The sequence below is a fragment of the Orbicella faveolata genome, unplaced genomic scaffold (genome assembly GCF_042242905.1).
Source record: "Orbicella faveolata isolate gen_17 unplaced genomic scaffold, um_ofav_v1 contig_35, whole genome shotgun sequence".
NCBI lineage: Eukaryota > Metazoa > Cnidaria > Anthozoa > Scleractinia > Merulinidae > Orbicella > Orbicella faveolata.
Genome location: NW_028301564.1, coordinates 5115533 through 5131915, shown reverse-complemented (window position 1 = coordinate 5131915; position 16383 = coordinate 5115533). Strand labels below are relative to the sequence as shown.

The 16383-nt window shown below is 37.3% G+C and overlaps 3 protein-coding genes across 3 annotated transcripts; 2 read left to right on the top strand and 1 right to left on the bottom strand.

Annotated features, from left to right (window-relative positions):
* Nucleotides 1-413: 413 nt before the first annotated feature.
* On the top strand, nt 414-5700 carry LOC149102733 (uncharacterized). Its single transcript, XM_089272965.1, has 3 exons — nt 414-1012; nt 1121-1185; nt 2264-5700. Exons 1-3 carry the CDS (start codon nt 820-822, stop codon nt 4970-4972), a joined length of 2967 nt encoding a protein of 988 aa, XP_089129091.1. The 5' UTR covers nt 414-819; the 3' UTR covers nt 4973-5700.
* LOC149102732 (uncharacterized) lies at nt 4997-9956 on the bottom strand. Its single transcript, XM_089272967.1, has 3 exons — nt 9834-9956; nt 8422-8777; nt 4997-5552 (listed from the first exon to the last, which is right to left on the bottom strand). The coding sequence occupies exon 2, from the start codon at nt 8774-8776 to the stop codon at nt 8426-8428; it is 351 nt and encodes a 116-aa protein (XP_089129093.1). The 5' UTR covers nt 8777; nt 9834-9956; the 3' UTR covers nt 4997-5552; nt 8422-8425.
* Nucleotides 9957-10192: 236 nt separating this feature from the next.
* LOC149102731 (uncharacterized) lies at nt 10193-15247 on the top strand. The gene is made up of 5 exons (XM_089272966.1): nt 10193-10474; nt 11696-11766; nt 12136-12242; nt 12835-12944; nt 13722-15247. Exons 1-5 carry the CDS (start codon nt 10193-10195, stop codon nt 14058-14060), a joined length of 909 nt encoding a protein of 302 aa, XP_089129092.1. The 3' UTR covers nt 14061-15247.
* Nucleotides 15248-16383: the final 1136 nt, after the last annotated feature.

The following is a 16383-nucleotide window of genomic DNA, read 5'->3' as shown; positions in this document are numbered from 1 at the left end:
CCCTTGTCTTTGTGTAATTAACGTCTTACGATCTTCCTTTAATTATAAGCTTTCGTTTCTATCAAGAAGCTTCTAGTAATTTTGCAAAATCCTCTCATATACATTTTTTTACTGTGTCTTACCTGCAGGCTCTTTTATAATAATTTCCAAGAGACACCCCACTTTACAACAGACACGCGGGTCTCGTGGTGTTCTTATGGCAATACTTGCATCTCACATCGCATTCTAGCTGTTTTCAGCTCTTCCTTGGCGATTACCAAATATGCTACGTTACTCCTTAACAAGTTATTTTAATTGTCACCTCAGTTTGCAACCCAGTATCATGTTTATCCGCACAGCTAGTTTTTAAAAAAGTATATTTAGTGGGAAATTCTTTTGATGAACTTTATGAGCTCGGCCTTCCCTGTTCACAGGACAAAAACACAAATTTTGGTGACTTTAAGAAATAATTAAAGGAACCTGAAAGCTGTTCTTAATCTTTCGTTGTCTTTAATGTGACAGTAAACTTCATAAAGGTTCAATGAAACTTTAATCGGTCTTTAATTAACCTTAAGTTAAACTTTAAAAACTAAAACATTTAGGTTACCATTAAGCAATCTTTTTTTTATTTCCAAAACGGACCTTAAGGTTTTGTACCTTTAAGGAAGAGTTAAAGTAAACTAAAATCCGTATAATCTCTTTTGACATCTTAAATTAGAACATGAAAGTTGGTAAACATAGTTGAACTTTAATCAATCTTTAATTAACTTTTAGTAAACCTTAAACAAAGCAGATATTGTCCCACTAAACTTCACAGCTCGTGACTTCCGATAGAGAATTATGGACCCGGCGTTCGCGCTCGATGAAGCTAAAGGTTACGTTTATTGCGCTCATTGTGATAATGTCGTATCGCGTTCGACCTACGAAAGACACGAAAGGAAAAGGTACTCAGTTTTATCCGATAGCACCAGGCAATCTACAGTAGAGTCTTGCGATTTAGATTCTGGAACATCAAGCTCTTCAGACGATGAAGGTTAGTAATTTTAGATTCGTTTAGATCTCCTGGACATGTTTGAAGCATCTTCGCGTTTTAGCGAGTGTGTTAACTCTCCAAAAAAATGCCTCCTTTTGAAACCTACAGAAAGAAACCTTGATGAGCAATCAGTGCCTGGAAATTCCACTCAGGAAGGACCAAACTCTGTGCAGGTAATTAATGTACTGTTTGAAATGTGCACGTGGCACGCCATCAAGCACACGACTAAAATACACGAAACATTTTTCCCACTGCCACCAAGCCAAGGTTAAAAACTTGATTTTAGTACTAAAACGCAAAACACTAAAATATCAGCATGTATGAGATCCCTTTTTCCACTCAGTCTTGACTGATCTTGATTCGGGGAAAAGACCTTTGTGGTCTTTGTCTTTGTATTTAGTATCCACCGTCCTGAAATATGCGTGGTAGGCAGAAAACATCCGGCCCGGGCAAGGCTTTTATTGTATTTTATTGTTTGTTTCCCCGGCAACGAATTGAATAAAGCGAGCGACATCATCCACCTCCCAGTTCCACATTGTTTAGTAAAATTTGTCTTTGCAGCATGAAGACTATGGGGGCGTTCGTTTTGAATCAATTCAGAATGAACTATCTAGAATACAAAGTTGTTTGACTCATAAATCACTGAGGAGGGCAGAGAAGTAACGAGAAGATCTCAGAAACGTTCGGATGGAACCTTAATGCCGGAGGGGGGGGTGACTTCGCACATGAAAGGGTGAGGATGCTCGTCGGAAATTTTGAATTAAACCCCTCAAGGAGACCAATCATGGCGTGGCTCAGGATTTTTTTGACCCCTAAAAGAGACCATATTTAAAACATGTTAAATATATATTTTTATATTTCTTCCCTCGATCGAAACCCTAAACGAGACCTTCACGGCTACATATAGGCTACAAATGATGGCGTTTTGCCTTGAACATCCTAAGTGAGACCAAAACCCGAAATTTACACCCCTAAGCGAGGTGACGAGCATCCCACCCCTTTCATATGCAAGTCCCACCCCCCCCCCCCCCTAACCTCCCCTCCGCCGGGGCTAAATGAATCTTTCCGGGGACCGATGGCGTAGATGTCTGTAGTAGCCAAAATGACCTTAAAACTTGATTTGAACCCCCTTCCAGTTAAGTCAGTAATTAACAATCACTTCCATTTAATTGTTTTAAATATATAAATTCGGAGTTACTGATCAGGAGCCGCGGTTTGATCACTGTTTTCGTCATTCTGTACTCGTTTCAGTCCGAAGACGACAACCAAAATGATACAGCTTCCCCTTCAAATGACGATGAAATTGAAGACCCGGGTAGCAGCAACAGTGATGATCACCAAAGTGACGAGAAGTCAAGTTCCGATTGCGAGTCCGAAGAAATCTGGAACGGGGTACTACCCGAGATGTTGTCCAGAGACATAGAAAGTGCCCCGCCGCTTCCCGAGTTTCAGCGCCGGCAGACACCATTACAGAAAGTGAATTCACTGATATTTTGGTTTGTTTATTTTCTGCTTATCTGGCAAGCGACTTGCCATCTGAGTGATAATGGAATGGCTTGGTTGCTCCGGTTCCTCGTCTCATGGCTCAAGGTTCTGGGCATAGAAATCTCAAATGAAGTTTTTGAGAAGATAATATTGAGCTTCCCTGGATCACTCTACCTCGTCAGACAATTCCTGAATTTTGATAGAGATAACTTTAACAAGTTTGTGGTTTGCCCCAAGTGTACGAAGCTGTATAAATACGATTCCTGCCTTACGATGGTGAACAATCGACAAGTTGCCAAAACGTGTAGCAACACTTATTTTTCCAGAGGGAGGAAAGTGAATTGTAATGCTACTATTGTCACGCGAGTTACTCTTCAAAACGGTAAATCGTGTTTTTACCCAATCAAATATTATTGCACCAATAGCATTATCGAAGAGCTCGAAAAATTTGTCCAGCGGCAAAACTTCGCCTCGAATTGCGAGTTATGGAGGAAAAGAGAGGTGGGGGAACAAATACTTGCCGATGTATATGACGGGAATTTATGGAAGGAGTTTCAAACCGTTGGTGGAGCAGATTTCCTGAAGAAGCCCCGGAATTATGGCTTTATGTTAAACTTTGACTTCTTTCAACCAATGACACGTCGGAAAGATTACTCAGTTGGGGTATTTTATTTGGCAACTTTAAATTTACCTAGAGCTGAACGTTTTAAATGGGAAAACATAATTGTCATTGGCGTTGTTCCTTCACTTGATCGTGAACCTAAAGATCTGAACGAGTTCTTGGAGCCAGCGGTGGATGAACTTAAGGCCTTGTGGAAGGGCGTTCGTTTGAAGTCTTCTCTAAGCAGATTTGCTTTAATGTTCCGTGCTGCAGTTATGTGTGTTTCCTCTGACGTTCCTGCAACTCGAAAGATCTGTGGATTTAAGAGTCACTCAGCAGTATTTGGATGCTCGCGTTGTTTAAAACAATTTCCTGGTGGCTTTGGGGAAAAAAGGGATTATTCCGGATTTGATCGAAATCTGTGGAGGTCCCGTACTAATGAAGACCATCGTCGACAAGCTGTCAAAATTGCTAAGTGCAAAACAAAAGCCCAGCGAAATTTGCTGGGTCAAAAAAGCGGTATCACGCACTATAGCATCCTACTTGATCTTGACTACTTCGACGTTATAAGATTTTGCACCGTTGATCCGATGCACAATCTTTTTCTTGGGACAGCGAAAAAGATGTTCCAACTATGGAACGACATGAAATTATTTTCCCTGAGTCAACTGAGAGACATCGAGGACAGAATCAAATCATTAGAAGTACCTGGTGACATCGGTAGGCTCCCAACCCGAATAACCAGTAATTCGGGTTCATATACGGCTGAACAATGGAAAAATTGGACACTAATATACTCTATTTATTGCCTTAAAGGTATCTTACCGGAGGATCATTTCAGATGCTGGCAAACGTTTGTTTTAGCTTGTAAATACTTCTGCCAGTCGGCTATTTCCAAAACCGACCTGAACATTGCCGACGGTTTGATCCTGAAGTTCTGCAAGTCAGTCGAAAATTTGTACGGCAAGCATGTCGTTACACCAAATATGCATCTGCATAACCATTTGAAAGAGGTTATACTTGACCATGGACCGGTTACGAGTTTTTGGTGCTTTAGTTTCGAACGCTTCAATGGTATTTTGGGCAGCACACAGACAAACAAAAGATCTGTGGAACTACAACTCATGAGGCAATTTCTAATGTCAAGGTATTTGAAAGATATGACGCTACCCACAATGTATCAAGATGAGTTTCTGCATTTGTGTTTACCAACAAGTTTGGGAAGCAACGAGGGTGAAGAAATGTCCCCATCAGACTGGTCCACAGGTCACGAGTTTAATAACATTGCGTCAACTGCGTCACTAGATGGCATAAACTGGAGAAATTATTCAGGTGTAACCACACCTTCATGCTATAAACTAGTTCACTTGGACGCGGATGATTTGACTGTGCTAAAATCAGTTTACCAAGTCATGTACGCAAACATAGATATTGTACCAAGTGATCTCGGGGAAAGCATACACAAGTACGGCTCTATAAAGATTTGGTCTACCACCTTCGGGTCTAAATTGCAACCAAGAGGGATACGTTCAGGCCAAATTTTAGCATCCTGGCCCGCAAATAATGGTCAAGTCCTGAAAGAAACATTCTGTGTGTCTGCTGGCATTGCACAGTATTACTTTCGCCATTCAATTAAGCTGGGAAATGATCATCTCACACACTACTTCGCTTGCATGAGATGGTATATACCCGACGAGGACACAAATAGTTATGGGAATCCTGTCAAAGTTTTCAAAAACAAGTTCCAGCCAGGAGGACCATGTTCATTTATGCCTGTTCAAAGAATCTTTTCCAGATTTGCTACTGCCAAATTTGAACAAGGGGGGGAAAAGAAAATTGCTGTGTCTCCCATCATCAGAAATGTTCATTTATAGAAATCAGTTTAATGAACTGCAATCTAGTGAAAAAGTATATGATCGCCTTTAATTAAGTTGAGCATTAATTATTGTTTGCACGCGTGATCACGATAGAAATCAAAAAAGTCTCTTGTTCGATTGTCAATCCAAAACAGAATTTCTACAACTTTGTAATTACAGTGGCCTTCTTCATATTGTAAATATCTTTATATGCAATCAGTCATGGCCCATAAAGATAATGCTACAGCCTGTATATAAGCAGTAAATTCAGAACTTAAGTGAACCCTGTTACATGAACTGTGTGAATCAAAACTACAAACAAAAAATATATACAATCGTGCATCTCGAAATTGCAAATAGTCATGCGGAAAAGCTGATCAGATAAGAAAAAAATCAGCAAGCCACAACGGTAATTATCATTTGTTTTGTTGTGCTTTTGGTTATCCTTTGATTTGGCTCTAATTAGTGGATACATGTACACAATTGACATGTCAATTGGCAAGTCACATGGTTCAAAATGTTTCAATTTGCTTATTTACCCAAAAGATTTCTATTTCAAATGGAAGTTGCCAAGCCTCAATGAATTTCCTTGAGATGCCTGAAAAAGATGGAAGAAAAATGAATAGTTTTGTAACACCCACTGGCAAATAGCACTAAACATCACCATCAAACATTGTGTAATCTAAGTATTTAAATAAGTTATATTTTTGAATAAAACACTAAGGAGATGTGTTTTAAGAACCAAAGTCACTTGGTGTGAATGTGGTCTCCAGTGTGCATGCCCAAGTCAAAAATGCCATCAAGCACTCACAAATGTACTAGCTAGCAAAACTGATCATTGCGTTGGTTTGAATGTGGTCGCTCGTCTTGACACAATTACGCGTAAAGATCTGGCACAAACGCTGTCACTCACAAAATGTACCAAGTATCAAGATCTCCCATTGTGAAACCCTTAATCAGTAAATTGTATTGTAATTTACAACACAACAAAGCTGCCAAACTCTTCATTTGCATGCCAATTAGGAATGTGGTCACTCTATTACAGTCCAATTAAGCTTTACCATCTCTCAGTCAGTGGCAAATACATGTAGTACTAGCCATCAAGATCAAACATGTGTAATCTAAATTCAACAGTTCTATTTTTTAATAAACCATCGAAATGTGTTTTAAGAACCAAAGTCACTTGGCGTAAATATGGTCTCTGGTGTGCATGGCCAAGTGAAAATGCCATCACGCACTCACAAAATGTACTAGCTATCAAGGTCTGACAATATGAAATTAACCAACGCCATATCATTCAACAAAACAAACACAGGTCAAAACTGATCATTGAGTTGGTTTGGATGTGGTCACTCGTCTTGATCCAATTAAGCGTAAAGATCTGGCACAAATGCCTTCACTCACAAAATGTACCAAGTATCAAGATCTCACAATGTGAAACCCTTAATCAATAAATTGTATTATTATAACACAAGAAAGCTGCAAAAATCTTGATTTGCATGCCAATTAGGAATGTGGTCACTCTATTACAGTCCAATTAAGCTTTACCATCTCTCAGTCACTGGCAAATACATGTAATACTGACCATCAAGATCAAACATTGTGTAATTTAAATTAATAAGTTCTATTTTTGAATAAAACAATGAAACGTGTTTTAAGAACCAAAGTCACTTGGTGTGAATGTGGTCTCCAGTGTGCATGGCCAAGTCAAAATGCCATCACCTCACTCACAAAATGCACTAGCTATCAAGGTCTGACAATACAAAATTAACGGCCAACCCCACAACATTAAACAAAACAAACACAGGTCAAAACTGATCATTGCCTTGGTTCAAATGTGGTCACTCGTCTTGATACAATTAAGCGTAAAGATCTGGCACAAATGCCATCACTCACAAAATGTACCAAGTATCAAGATCTCACACTGTGAAACCCTTAATCAATAAATTGTATTATTATAACACAAGAAAGCTGCAAAAATCTTGATTTGCATGCCAGTTAGGAATGTGATCACTTATTACATATACCAATTAAGCTTTACCATCTCTCAGTCACTGGCAAATACATGTAGTACTGACCATCAAGATCAAACATTGTGTAATCTAAATTAATAAGTTCTATTTTTGAATAAAACAATGAGATGTGTTTTAAGAACCAAAGTCACTTGGTGTAAATGTGGTTTCCAGTGTGCATGGCCAAGTCAAAATGCCTTCACCTCACTCACAAAATGTACTAGCTATCAAGGTCTGACAATATGAAATTAACGGCCAACCCCACAACATTAAACTAAACAAACACAGGTCAAAACTGATCATTGCCTTGGTTCAAATGTGGTCACTCGTCTTGATACAATTAAGCATAAAGATCTGGCACAAATGCTGTCACTCACAAAATGTACCAAGTATCAAGATCTCACATTGTGAAAACCTTAATTAATCAATAAATTGTATTGTTATAACACAAGAAAGGTGCCAAACTCTTGATTTGCATGCCAATTAGGAATGTGGTCACTATTACAGTTCAATTAAGCTTTACCATCTCTCAGTCACTGGCAAATACATGTAGTACTAACCATCAAGATCAAACATTGTGTAATTTAAATTAATAAGTTCTATTTTTGAATAAAACAATGAAATGTGTTTTAAGAACCGAAGTCACTTGGTGTAAATGTGGTTTCCAGTGTGCATGGCCAAGTCAAAATGCCATCACGCACTCACAAAATGTACTAGCTATCAAGGTCTCACAATACAAAATTAATGGCCAACTCCATAACATTAAACAAAACAAACACAGGTCAAAACTGATCATTGCCTTGGTTCAAATGTGGTCACTCGTCTTGATACAATTTAGCATAAAGATCTGGCGCAAATGCCGTCACTCACAAAATGTACCAAGTATCAAGATCTCACATTGTGAAACCCTTAATCAATAAATTGTATTGTTATAACACAAGAAAGCTGCAAAAATCTTGATTTGCATGCCAATTAGGAATGTGATCACTTATTACATGTACCATCCAATTAAGCTCTGCAATCTGTCAGTCACTCACAAATAGTACCAAATATCAAGATCTACAGCTGTAGTATTGTTTTCTATCTAAAAAAAATGCTGTCACTCATGAAATTTACCATTATCGAGATCTTACCTTGTGAAACCCTAATTATCAATGAATCCTACTTTGAAAACACAAATTCAACCAATATGAATTGAATTTGTTTACATGATTAATGTCTCACTAGATGTGCTGAGAATTGTTTAAAAGGCATGGCAATATGTGCCTTTAACAAAAAGAGAAAATAACACTTAGATGAAACAAAACTAAAAAACTAAAGCATTCAACCAAGCTGACAGTGCATTGAAACACTGCTCTGGCAATATGTGATGACTACTAAGACCACTGCTTAAATATTACCTTCAAGGATCTTCACATTTTTTGTATGCCATAAATTCACATGATTGAATCTTACCTTTTTATCCAAACCATTCATCCCCCAAAGGGTTTCGTAAGAGTTTAAGCAGCTTCCTTTTGTTTTCCTGAAATCTGTAAAATCCCACTAGAAGACGATCATGCTTTGGATCAGGATAACTATAACGCCTCTGGACTTCGGGATCATTAGGGTCAAGATAACAACCTTGCAGAATATCACTACCAGTTTCACTTTCACTGCTATCCTGTCCAAGACAGCTGTCATTGTCTGTGCTTGTTGAAATCTCATCATCATTATTAACTTCTTCACTGACTACTTCTTCTCTTTTCCTTTTTAATCTGTTCCTTCTCCTTTTTAAGTATTCCTTGCGTGCACTTTTATTGTGCTTTCCCATTCTCTTAAAATAATGAAAACAGATATACTAAAAATAGGGCTCATCCTTTTCTGCATTATTTTTCGTATATTCTCAAACTACGGGACATCAATTTCCTTGATTAAGAGATCAGGACCATTCCTCTACGGTTTTAAGCTATTTCCTTCCACTTAAAGTTTAAGCAATAGAGAACTTTTTCCATGTTTACATAGTCTCATCTAAACACAAGGAGGGTAGGGAGAATTCGACAGTTATGCAAACCCAAGATGTAGTTGAGGGTAACTTTCGAGAATTCTCCCAACCTGAGTACTCCATTGCTTTTACCAGTATAAAATAATTCTCAAAAATATGCGCGAATCTAAAATGTCACAACCCCGTTTACATACTCTCATCTAAACACACCTATTGACCAATGAGAGCCCGCATAGTAGCTCAGTTATTTTGTAAAATGCATTATTTGTGACTGGTGTGACCAATGAAACAGATCAGAGTCACAAGAGGAAAAGAAGTTGTTAGAAGGAAAACTTACTGGTGCTTAACATTGACCCAAAAAATTCCGGCAGAAATTTTGGTTAACAGTCAAAATTAGGGATCAGACAAACCTGTAAAATCAAGCAATTGTGCACTACATGTACCTCAGGAGGTAGTGCACTATATAGTGTTTTCGTTTGGAACAAGAAAATCAGAAATTCTCTGTATCATTCAAAGTCAACGTAACCAGTTTTTCTTAGTAATGGTAAGCACCCCGTGTGCAAACCTGGTTGATCAGTGGTGGTCACTACAACTAGAAGAAAAAGTAGTTTAAATTGGTGCTATATTTCCCTTGTAATGCCCCAGGGTTTGGATGGATGTCACTTGGGCTTTCATTATGAGTAGCCACTAGCTTTCTAACCGGACCAAGAACCATACACTTGGATTTATACTGTATTTAATATATACACTAATGATGAGAGCATGTCGATCTCAGGTTATGCAAGCTTACTTCTTTAGTCAAAAAATTGTCCATGTGCTTGAAAAGCTTCTGAAGACATGTGAAGCGGCAAATTAGGAGTATTATCCAAGAATAAATGGAACTTACCTTAAAACTATCACAGAGGAGAGTAAATTCAACGCTCTTTGACCTGATTTCCCGCCGAAGATCAAGCGTAGTAGAGAAGGCTCGAGTTTCGGGTTAATAAATGACACTGGAACTTTGACATTGGTTAGTGATCACGTGAAGCACTAGATTGAGGCACCCGTACCGGTAGTTCAAATAAATTGGCGCGCTTTTTCGGCGAGCGTTCTTTACTCTTCGAGGTTGTTAGCTACATTCTTGTCTTCTCCGAGTTTGCAAGTCCTTTTTTCTTCTTTCAATATCTACGACATTTGGGTCGACTTTACATTGGAGATCAGCCAACCAATACCTAGTCATTGTCGACAAGCAGGAGATCGAGAATCATGGTAGAGCGAGTTGATGTACTCACGGACGTTCGAGCTAACTTGTCCGACGAATGCTTGGTATTATTGGAGGAAGTGATAACAAGCAACAGAAAACTTGCCGAGGAAAACAAGAAGCTCAGGGAGGAGCACGAAAGAAACAGCAAAACTCACGCTGAAGTCCTCAAACGGATCGAGCAGCGGCTGGAGAGCCAAGGAAATGCTGAAGCGGGAAATGGTACTCGAAGACGTTTCCATCGTCGAAGACAGACCACGCGAATTGTGGTACCAGCTGCATGTAGAGTAAGTGAAAAGTTTACGCATGAAATTTAAATTTTGTTGGATCTTGTTTGCATGAGAATGAAATCAGTGACCCATATACAGATCGAACAAATTCGTTTGAATGATTTCTATTGTTTGGCTCTCGAGTATCATAATTAAGGACTTAAGCTTAATTAAGACGGAAATCAAGCGAGGTTAACTTTGAATTTTTCTGCTTCTCAGCCTACGAAATACAATCTAAAATATAAATTCTCAAGACTAAAGAAAAAACTTTCCTTTTCCATTTTTTTTACGTATGCGTATGTGACACAGTTAATTTGGCGCGCGAACGAAATTATGCGTGCATAATTGTTCAGATCACGTGTTTTTTGATTTACCTCGGGCAAGGTTGAGGTTAATGTAGAATTTTTTCGCTTCTAAGCCTACAAAATGAAATCAAAGAAATACGGTTTCATGACTTCACTGAAAAATTTTTCCTATTCCTTTTTCTTTTGATGTAGTTGTTCGCGTTTAAAGAAACATAACGTAATTGGGCGCGCAAATGAATTATGTGTGCATAATTATTCAGACTGTTAAGTGGTGGTCATGTTGTTCGGTTATTTTTGATTTACCTCAGGTGGAAAGTTATTATTAAAGTAACTTTTTGACAGTAACAGGTGGAAACTTACTATTAAAGTAACTTTTTTAAACATTTTAACATCCATTAGACAAATTCCAGGACCATTAACTAAATTTCTCTTGACCAATAATTCTTGTTATTGAAACCTAAAGCTTATATCTAGTGTTTGTAGCCAATAAAATGTACACTCTGAGTGGCCATTCTTAGGGCATTATTCTTTCAAAAGGCCAACAGGCCTACAAAAACGAAGCAAAAGGTAATTGAAGAAAACATATTGCTTTTTCCTGATTATGGTAGTTGCTGAAAAGTAGTTGCTCTTGAAAACTTTTGAAAAAATAAAGGAAAATGTGCCTTCAACTCAAAAGCTTAAAATTATTTTCTAATGTCGTAAAGGATCCTTGCAATGTCATTTTCAGTGAAACTGCTTAAAACACATGTAGCTTTGTCAAACTGCACCCTAAATGAACAAATAAATTGTACCATTAATAAACAAACTCAAAAGAGTCTGTTGTAAAATGCTAGTCAGTGGCACTAGCCTCTGTGGAAAAGAGGAAATAAATTCAATCCTAGAAGGCTGTCAACTGCAATAAACTCTATTTTTAACTGAAAGGTTTCTTTCTCAGAGATCAATCAGGAAAATGTACAAAGTTCTGGCCAAAAAAGATGACTTCCATGGCTTCTACCTTGATGAAGAGTGAGTAATTCAATGATATGGACATCTGATTTTACAAGGCAAAGTGTCTTGTCTAATACAACACAAATTGGGGAAAGTGGCCTCCTGTTTAAAATTTATACATGTGGGGTAACCTTAACAACACAGTCTGTAATCCTCCACAACTATGCTGCAAAAACGAAAATTGCTTGTCTTTATTTCTGCCTTGTGGCTGACATCAACCATCAGGCAGAGTGATAAAGGAATCCCTGTCTTGCAGAGTAATCTGTAATAACACCTACAGCTGTAGAACTATACATGATGTCCAAAATGTGTCTTGTTTTAAAATATCTGAAGTGCAGTGTTACAATGAAGCAAACTGAATGTTTTGTTGATGCTATATCTTTTTAGAGTAAGTTCAGAGAGCAACAAAATAATCTTTGAGAGGGTTATCAACCAAGTGCTTATTGAATATGGAGGACCAGAGAGATGTCCATGGACTAGGGCCATTATTGAAGGTACACTGCTTTTACCAAGGCAATTTATGTAAATGTACATTGTGTATTCATGTGCTTTAAATGTTGAAACTGAAACTTGTTCCATGCATGAACTTTGAAGGGGTTTAATTAAGGGCAGGGCACCAGGCAAATTGACCAGCTGTGAGGATGATTTTGCCCACTCTGTTTGACCACCTAGGGAAAGTTTTCTACAAAGAAGTTCAGTTTATAAAGTTTTGCCTGCCTGCGAAAACCAGTTGCCCTCCTGTTGAAAACATTAATGAAACCCCTGCTGGTTCCATTGATTAGAAATGATTTCTGAAAACTTTTCTTAATCACAGCCATTACATCAAGAAATGAATAAATAAATAAATAAATAAATAAATAAATAAATAAATAAATAAATAAATAAATAAGGAGGTTGCCATGCTTGTTTGCATGCTATAGGGCTAATTCTAGAAAACCTGCAAAATTATTCCTGGGTTCAGTCCATCAATTCTCATCAAATAGTCATGTCAAACGATTATTGCCAAATATATATTTAAATAACAATTGTCTTTTCTGAAGTGTTTAGTCTGCATCATACATGTGCTACCACTTCTTTTTTTAACAGCTGCTTTGCAAAGATATTACCTGTCTTGTTACGAGACAAGGCGGCTAAAGAGCTCTTCTAAATATGAAGATCACAAAAGGAAGACTCGCAAGAGTGGCCGTCAAAGAGAGGTAGCTATGTACTTTGCACTTTAAGAAATGCCATCCAAGCTGTGAAGGCAGGTTCAGACTTCTGAAAAGAATATGAAATTAATCCAAAAAGATGGATGCTTGGTAGAAAACCACACTTTTTTTTCTTTTATTAATCCTTATTTGTTTGCCTTAACATACATACATGTAAACTCAGGCTATTAAACCTGTTAAATTTCACTATATCACTATGCAGCTACAATTGTAAGTGAAGCCAAAAACACACAGAGTTATGCATTGGACTACAACAGATAAAGCTCTTTTAGCTACAACCCAGTGTGCTCAGAGAAATGAAAATATTGTAAACAAATTGGATCATGTGTACTAAAGGCATCCGCAGTCGAGTGTCGATCAATACCCTTGATCAATACTCAATCGACACTCCATCGACACCTCAGTTGACACTTGATCAACACTCCACCGTCATCTCGGTCGAGTGTCAGTCAAGAGTCGACTAATTTTCGATCGATTGATATGAGTCGGTTGACACTCACATACTATCGACCGACTGTTGATCAAGTGTTAATAGTGTGTAGACCGAGTATCAATTGGGATGTCGATCAAGTATTGATCGAGATCTTGATTGAGAGTATCAATCAAAAGTATCGATCGACACTCAACTGCGGATACCTTTAGTACACATGATCCAACAGATTTATAGTTGAACAAAAGTAATTGAACAAACTCAAGATGTGGTTTGACTGTATTGTAAGAAGGTGAATATCTTACTCATCCTTTTATATAATTATGTATTTTTAGAAGTTGTCAAGACGAACAGCAGCCCTTGAATTGGTCAACTGGGCTGACCAGCATGAAAAGGGCAAGGCTGCAGAGATCCTTATCATGGATGCCATGAGCAGCGAGGAAAGCTGCTGTGAGAATGACGAGAATGGCAATGCAAAAGTCATGAAGTATGCTGTTAAGAAACTCTCATGGGAAAGCAGGCAGCTCAGGAAAATGAAAAAAAAGCTGGACAAAGCTTATCAGAAAAGGCTCACAAAGAGGGCAAAAGAAAGAATTTTGCCAAGAATTGAAGCAGAGGAAAAGTCAGAACGTCAGTCCCCAACTGAATTCCCTCAATGGGCTCTGAAAGAGTAGACATTTAACCCTGTAATGTTTCTCTCTTTTTTTGTATCTAAGGTTGCTAGTGGTCACTGGTTGACAGCATGACAAAGAATTTTAAAAAAGCATACAAACCTTTATATGGTTTTTAAGAGCAGATCATTGTATTTTCATATTAATATTTGATGAATTTGTCATTGACAGATGAATGCTCATAGAGTTAATTGACATCATAAATTTGCATTTTTAGTAATAATTATTTATCCTATAGAAAATATACCATCACGAGAATACAAGCTAGAAACATTTTAGGACTCCAGTATGAAATAGCAACCAGTAACAGCCAACTGACAGATTTTCAGTCAAAATACTTAATTTTTTTTGCAAGATATATGTACAGCTACTTTGAAGTTATTCATACTTCAAAATATACAAGATTGCAAAGTTGATCTAGCTTCTTTAGCCAGTTATTCAAAATGGACCCATACTGTAGTTCTTTTGAAAGAGAGATTTCTTGTTATAGTTAAGAATATTTGATCAACTTGAAAATCCTCATTAATTATTTGTTAAGTCATTGTTCACTGGCAATCAGAAGTATTTAAAGGGAAAAAAGGGTCGAGGAGTAGACCCAAGCTAGACCTTTCTTGTACTCAGCTTTGAGCAACATTTATCATTGACATGGTTGAGTTGCCTCAGCAGAGGCTAGTGTAATTTGTCTGTTTTTAGAGAGAGAAATTGAAGATAATTCTCTCTGGATTGGAAACTTGTTGGTCCTGCTAAGGCAAGCTCAGTCAGAGTTGCATGTTTACCCTATGTGTCAGGTAGGCCATTGCCCCCATAAAGTGCAATCAGATAAAAAGAAAATGAAGAGATAGCATTTTTTTCTCAAATGACAAACAGGTGAATTCTGTTAACTTTGAATTAAGCTAACAGATATTTCGGAATTTTCTAATTTTGTAGCTGTTGATGGACAGTGTAAATGTTTTCTCATTATTTATTGTAAATTGCAATGCAGTCAGCAAATAATGTTAAAAATATCTCATGTGATGATAGAATGCAGAGGAACAAGAACCATTAAAAAATTAATAAATCAATTCTGATATAAATTGGGTTTCACTTTACTTTAGTTTGTTATGTATCCAGCAAAATGAAAAAAACAAAACAATTTGCATGGCAGATTCCAGTGATTAACTTAATAAAATATTGTACATGTTTTCAAACAAGCTAAGGAACTCCTGCTATCACTGCCCCTTTAAATTATGATTAAATGCCTGGCCTCGATCTGGTGGAGTATATTTCCCAAATCACCACTTTTGATGATTTTTGCCCTTTTTCCATCAATTCCAAAAAGACCATTTTCTGAGCATTTAGGGCACACTATAAAGGTAAATTAAAGATTACTTGAAACTTTTATTTAACATTTAAATGGTATTAAAAGGCAAATTAAAGATAACTTTTGGAGCCACCAAGCAAAAATTAAAGCTAAACTAAAGTAACTTAAATGTACCTTTAAGACAATTTAGAGGATCTTCCTAAAGCCTATGAAATGAGCCTATAGGGTAACTTTAATTTCAGCTTAATGTGCTCATGAAATGGTTCATAAGAAGACTTTACTTAACACATGAAAGTTCAATTAAATGTTCATTTCAGGAATTTCGTAAATGAATTAAATATTGTTTAAATGCCTCCAATGTAGACCTTTAAGTTAGCTTTAAAATCAATTAATTGAGTTATTTCACCCTGTGGTTACGTCAACCATAACTACCAAAACGCCGCAAGCTGCGATTTTAAGTCGACTTTTTCCTTTCAACACTTATGTTTGACTGTCGGCTCAGTTTAACCCATATGGATACCTGAATTGCGGTTTTGAATCCTCATTAACTCGGCGCTGATAGCTCTCCCTCTTTTTTTTTTTGAAATTAATACAATTATTCTTTTGAAGAGAATTATCTTCCAACTTTGATGAACCTGACATGCCAGCCCACCATTTATGACTCAAAGAAAACTCCGATAAATCATTTTACTTGTTGCTGAGTTCTTAGAGGATTCGCATTCATTGATATTGCAACTGATTTTTTGATCTTGAACTTTTAATTATGCCCATTGTGAATATCAATCATTCTGCCTTGCTTTCAGCTTTGCTCTTGTAACAGGAAGAGGAGATCATTTTGAGTACGGAAAGAACACGTAATGAGCTCATTTTTCGTAACTCCCTCTCTGTTCTCTGTTGTTAAACAGAGATACATGTAAATAATCCCCCTTTTGGCTCAAATTTGGCACAATTTCTTGTGTTCATTGTAAGCGTAATTAGTTGCAGTAACTAAACAAGAAAGTCAATAAGTGGAATTAGTTTTTCGAA

Bases quoted from the DNA above. Each gene is read 5' to 3' on its own strand.
- LOC149102733 (XM_089272965.1), top strand. From the start codon at position 820: ATGGACCCGGCGTTCGCGCTCGATGAAGCTAAAGGTTACGTTTATTGC. The intron at 1,013-1,120 runs GTTAGTAATTTT...TGAAACCTACAG, and splicing joins AAGCTCTTCAGACGATGAAG to AAAGAAACCTTGATGAGCAA. The intron at 1,186-2,263 runs GTAATTAATGTA...TACTCGTTTCAG, and splicing joins AAGGACCAAACTCTGTGCAG to TCCGAAGACGACAACCAAAA.
- LOC149102732 (XM_089272967.1), bottom strand. From the start codon at position 8,776: ATGGGAAAGCACAATAAAAGTGCACGCAAGGAATACTTAAAAAGGAGA.
- LOC149102731 (XM_089272966.1), top strand. From the start codon at position 10,193: ATGGTAGAGCGAGTTGATGTACTCACGGACGTTCGAGCTAACTTGTCC. The intron at 11,767-12,135 runs GTGAGTAATTCA...ATATCTTTTTAG, and splicing joins GGCTTCTACCTTGATGAAGA to AGTAAGTTCAGAGAGCAACA. The intron at 12,945-13,721 runs GTAGCTATGTAC...ATGTATTTTTAG, and splicing joins AGAGTGGCCGTCAAAGAGAG to AAGTTGTCAAGACGAACAGC.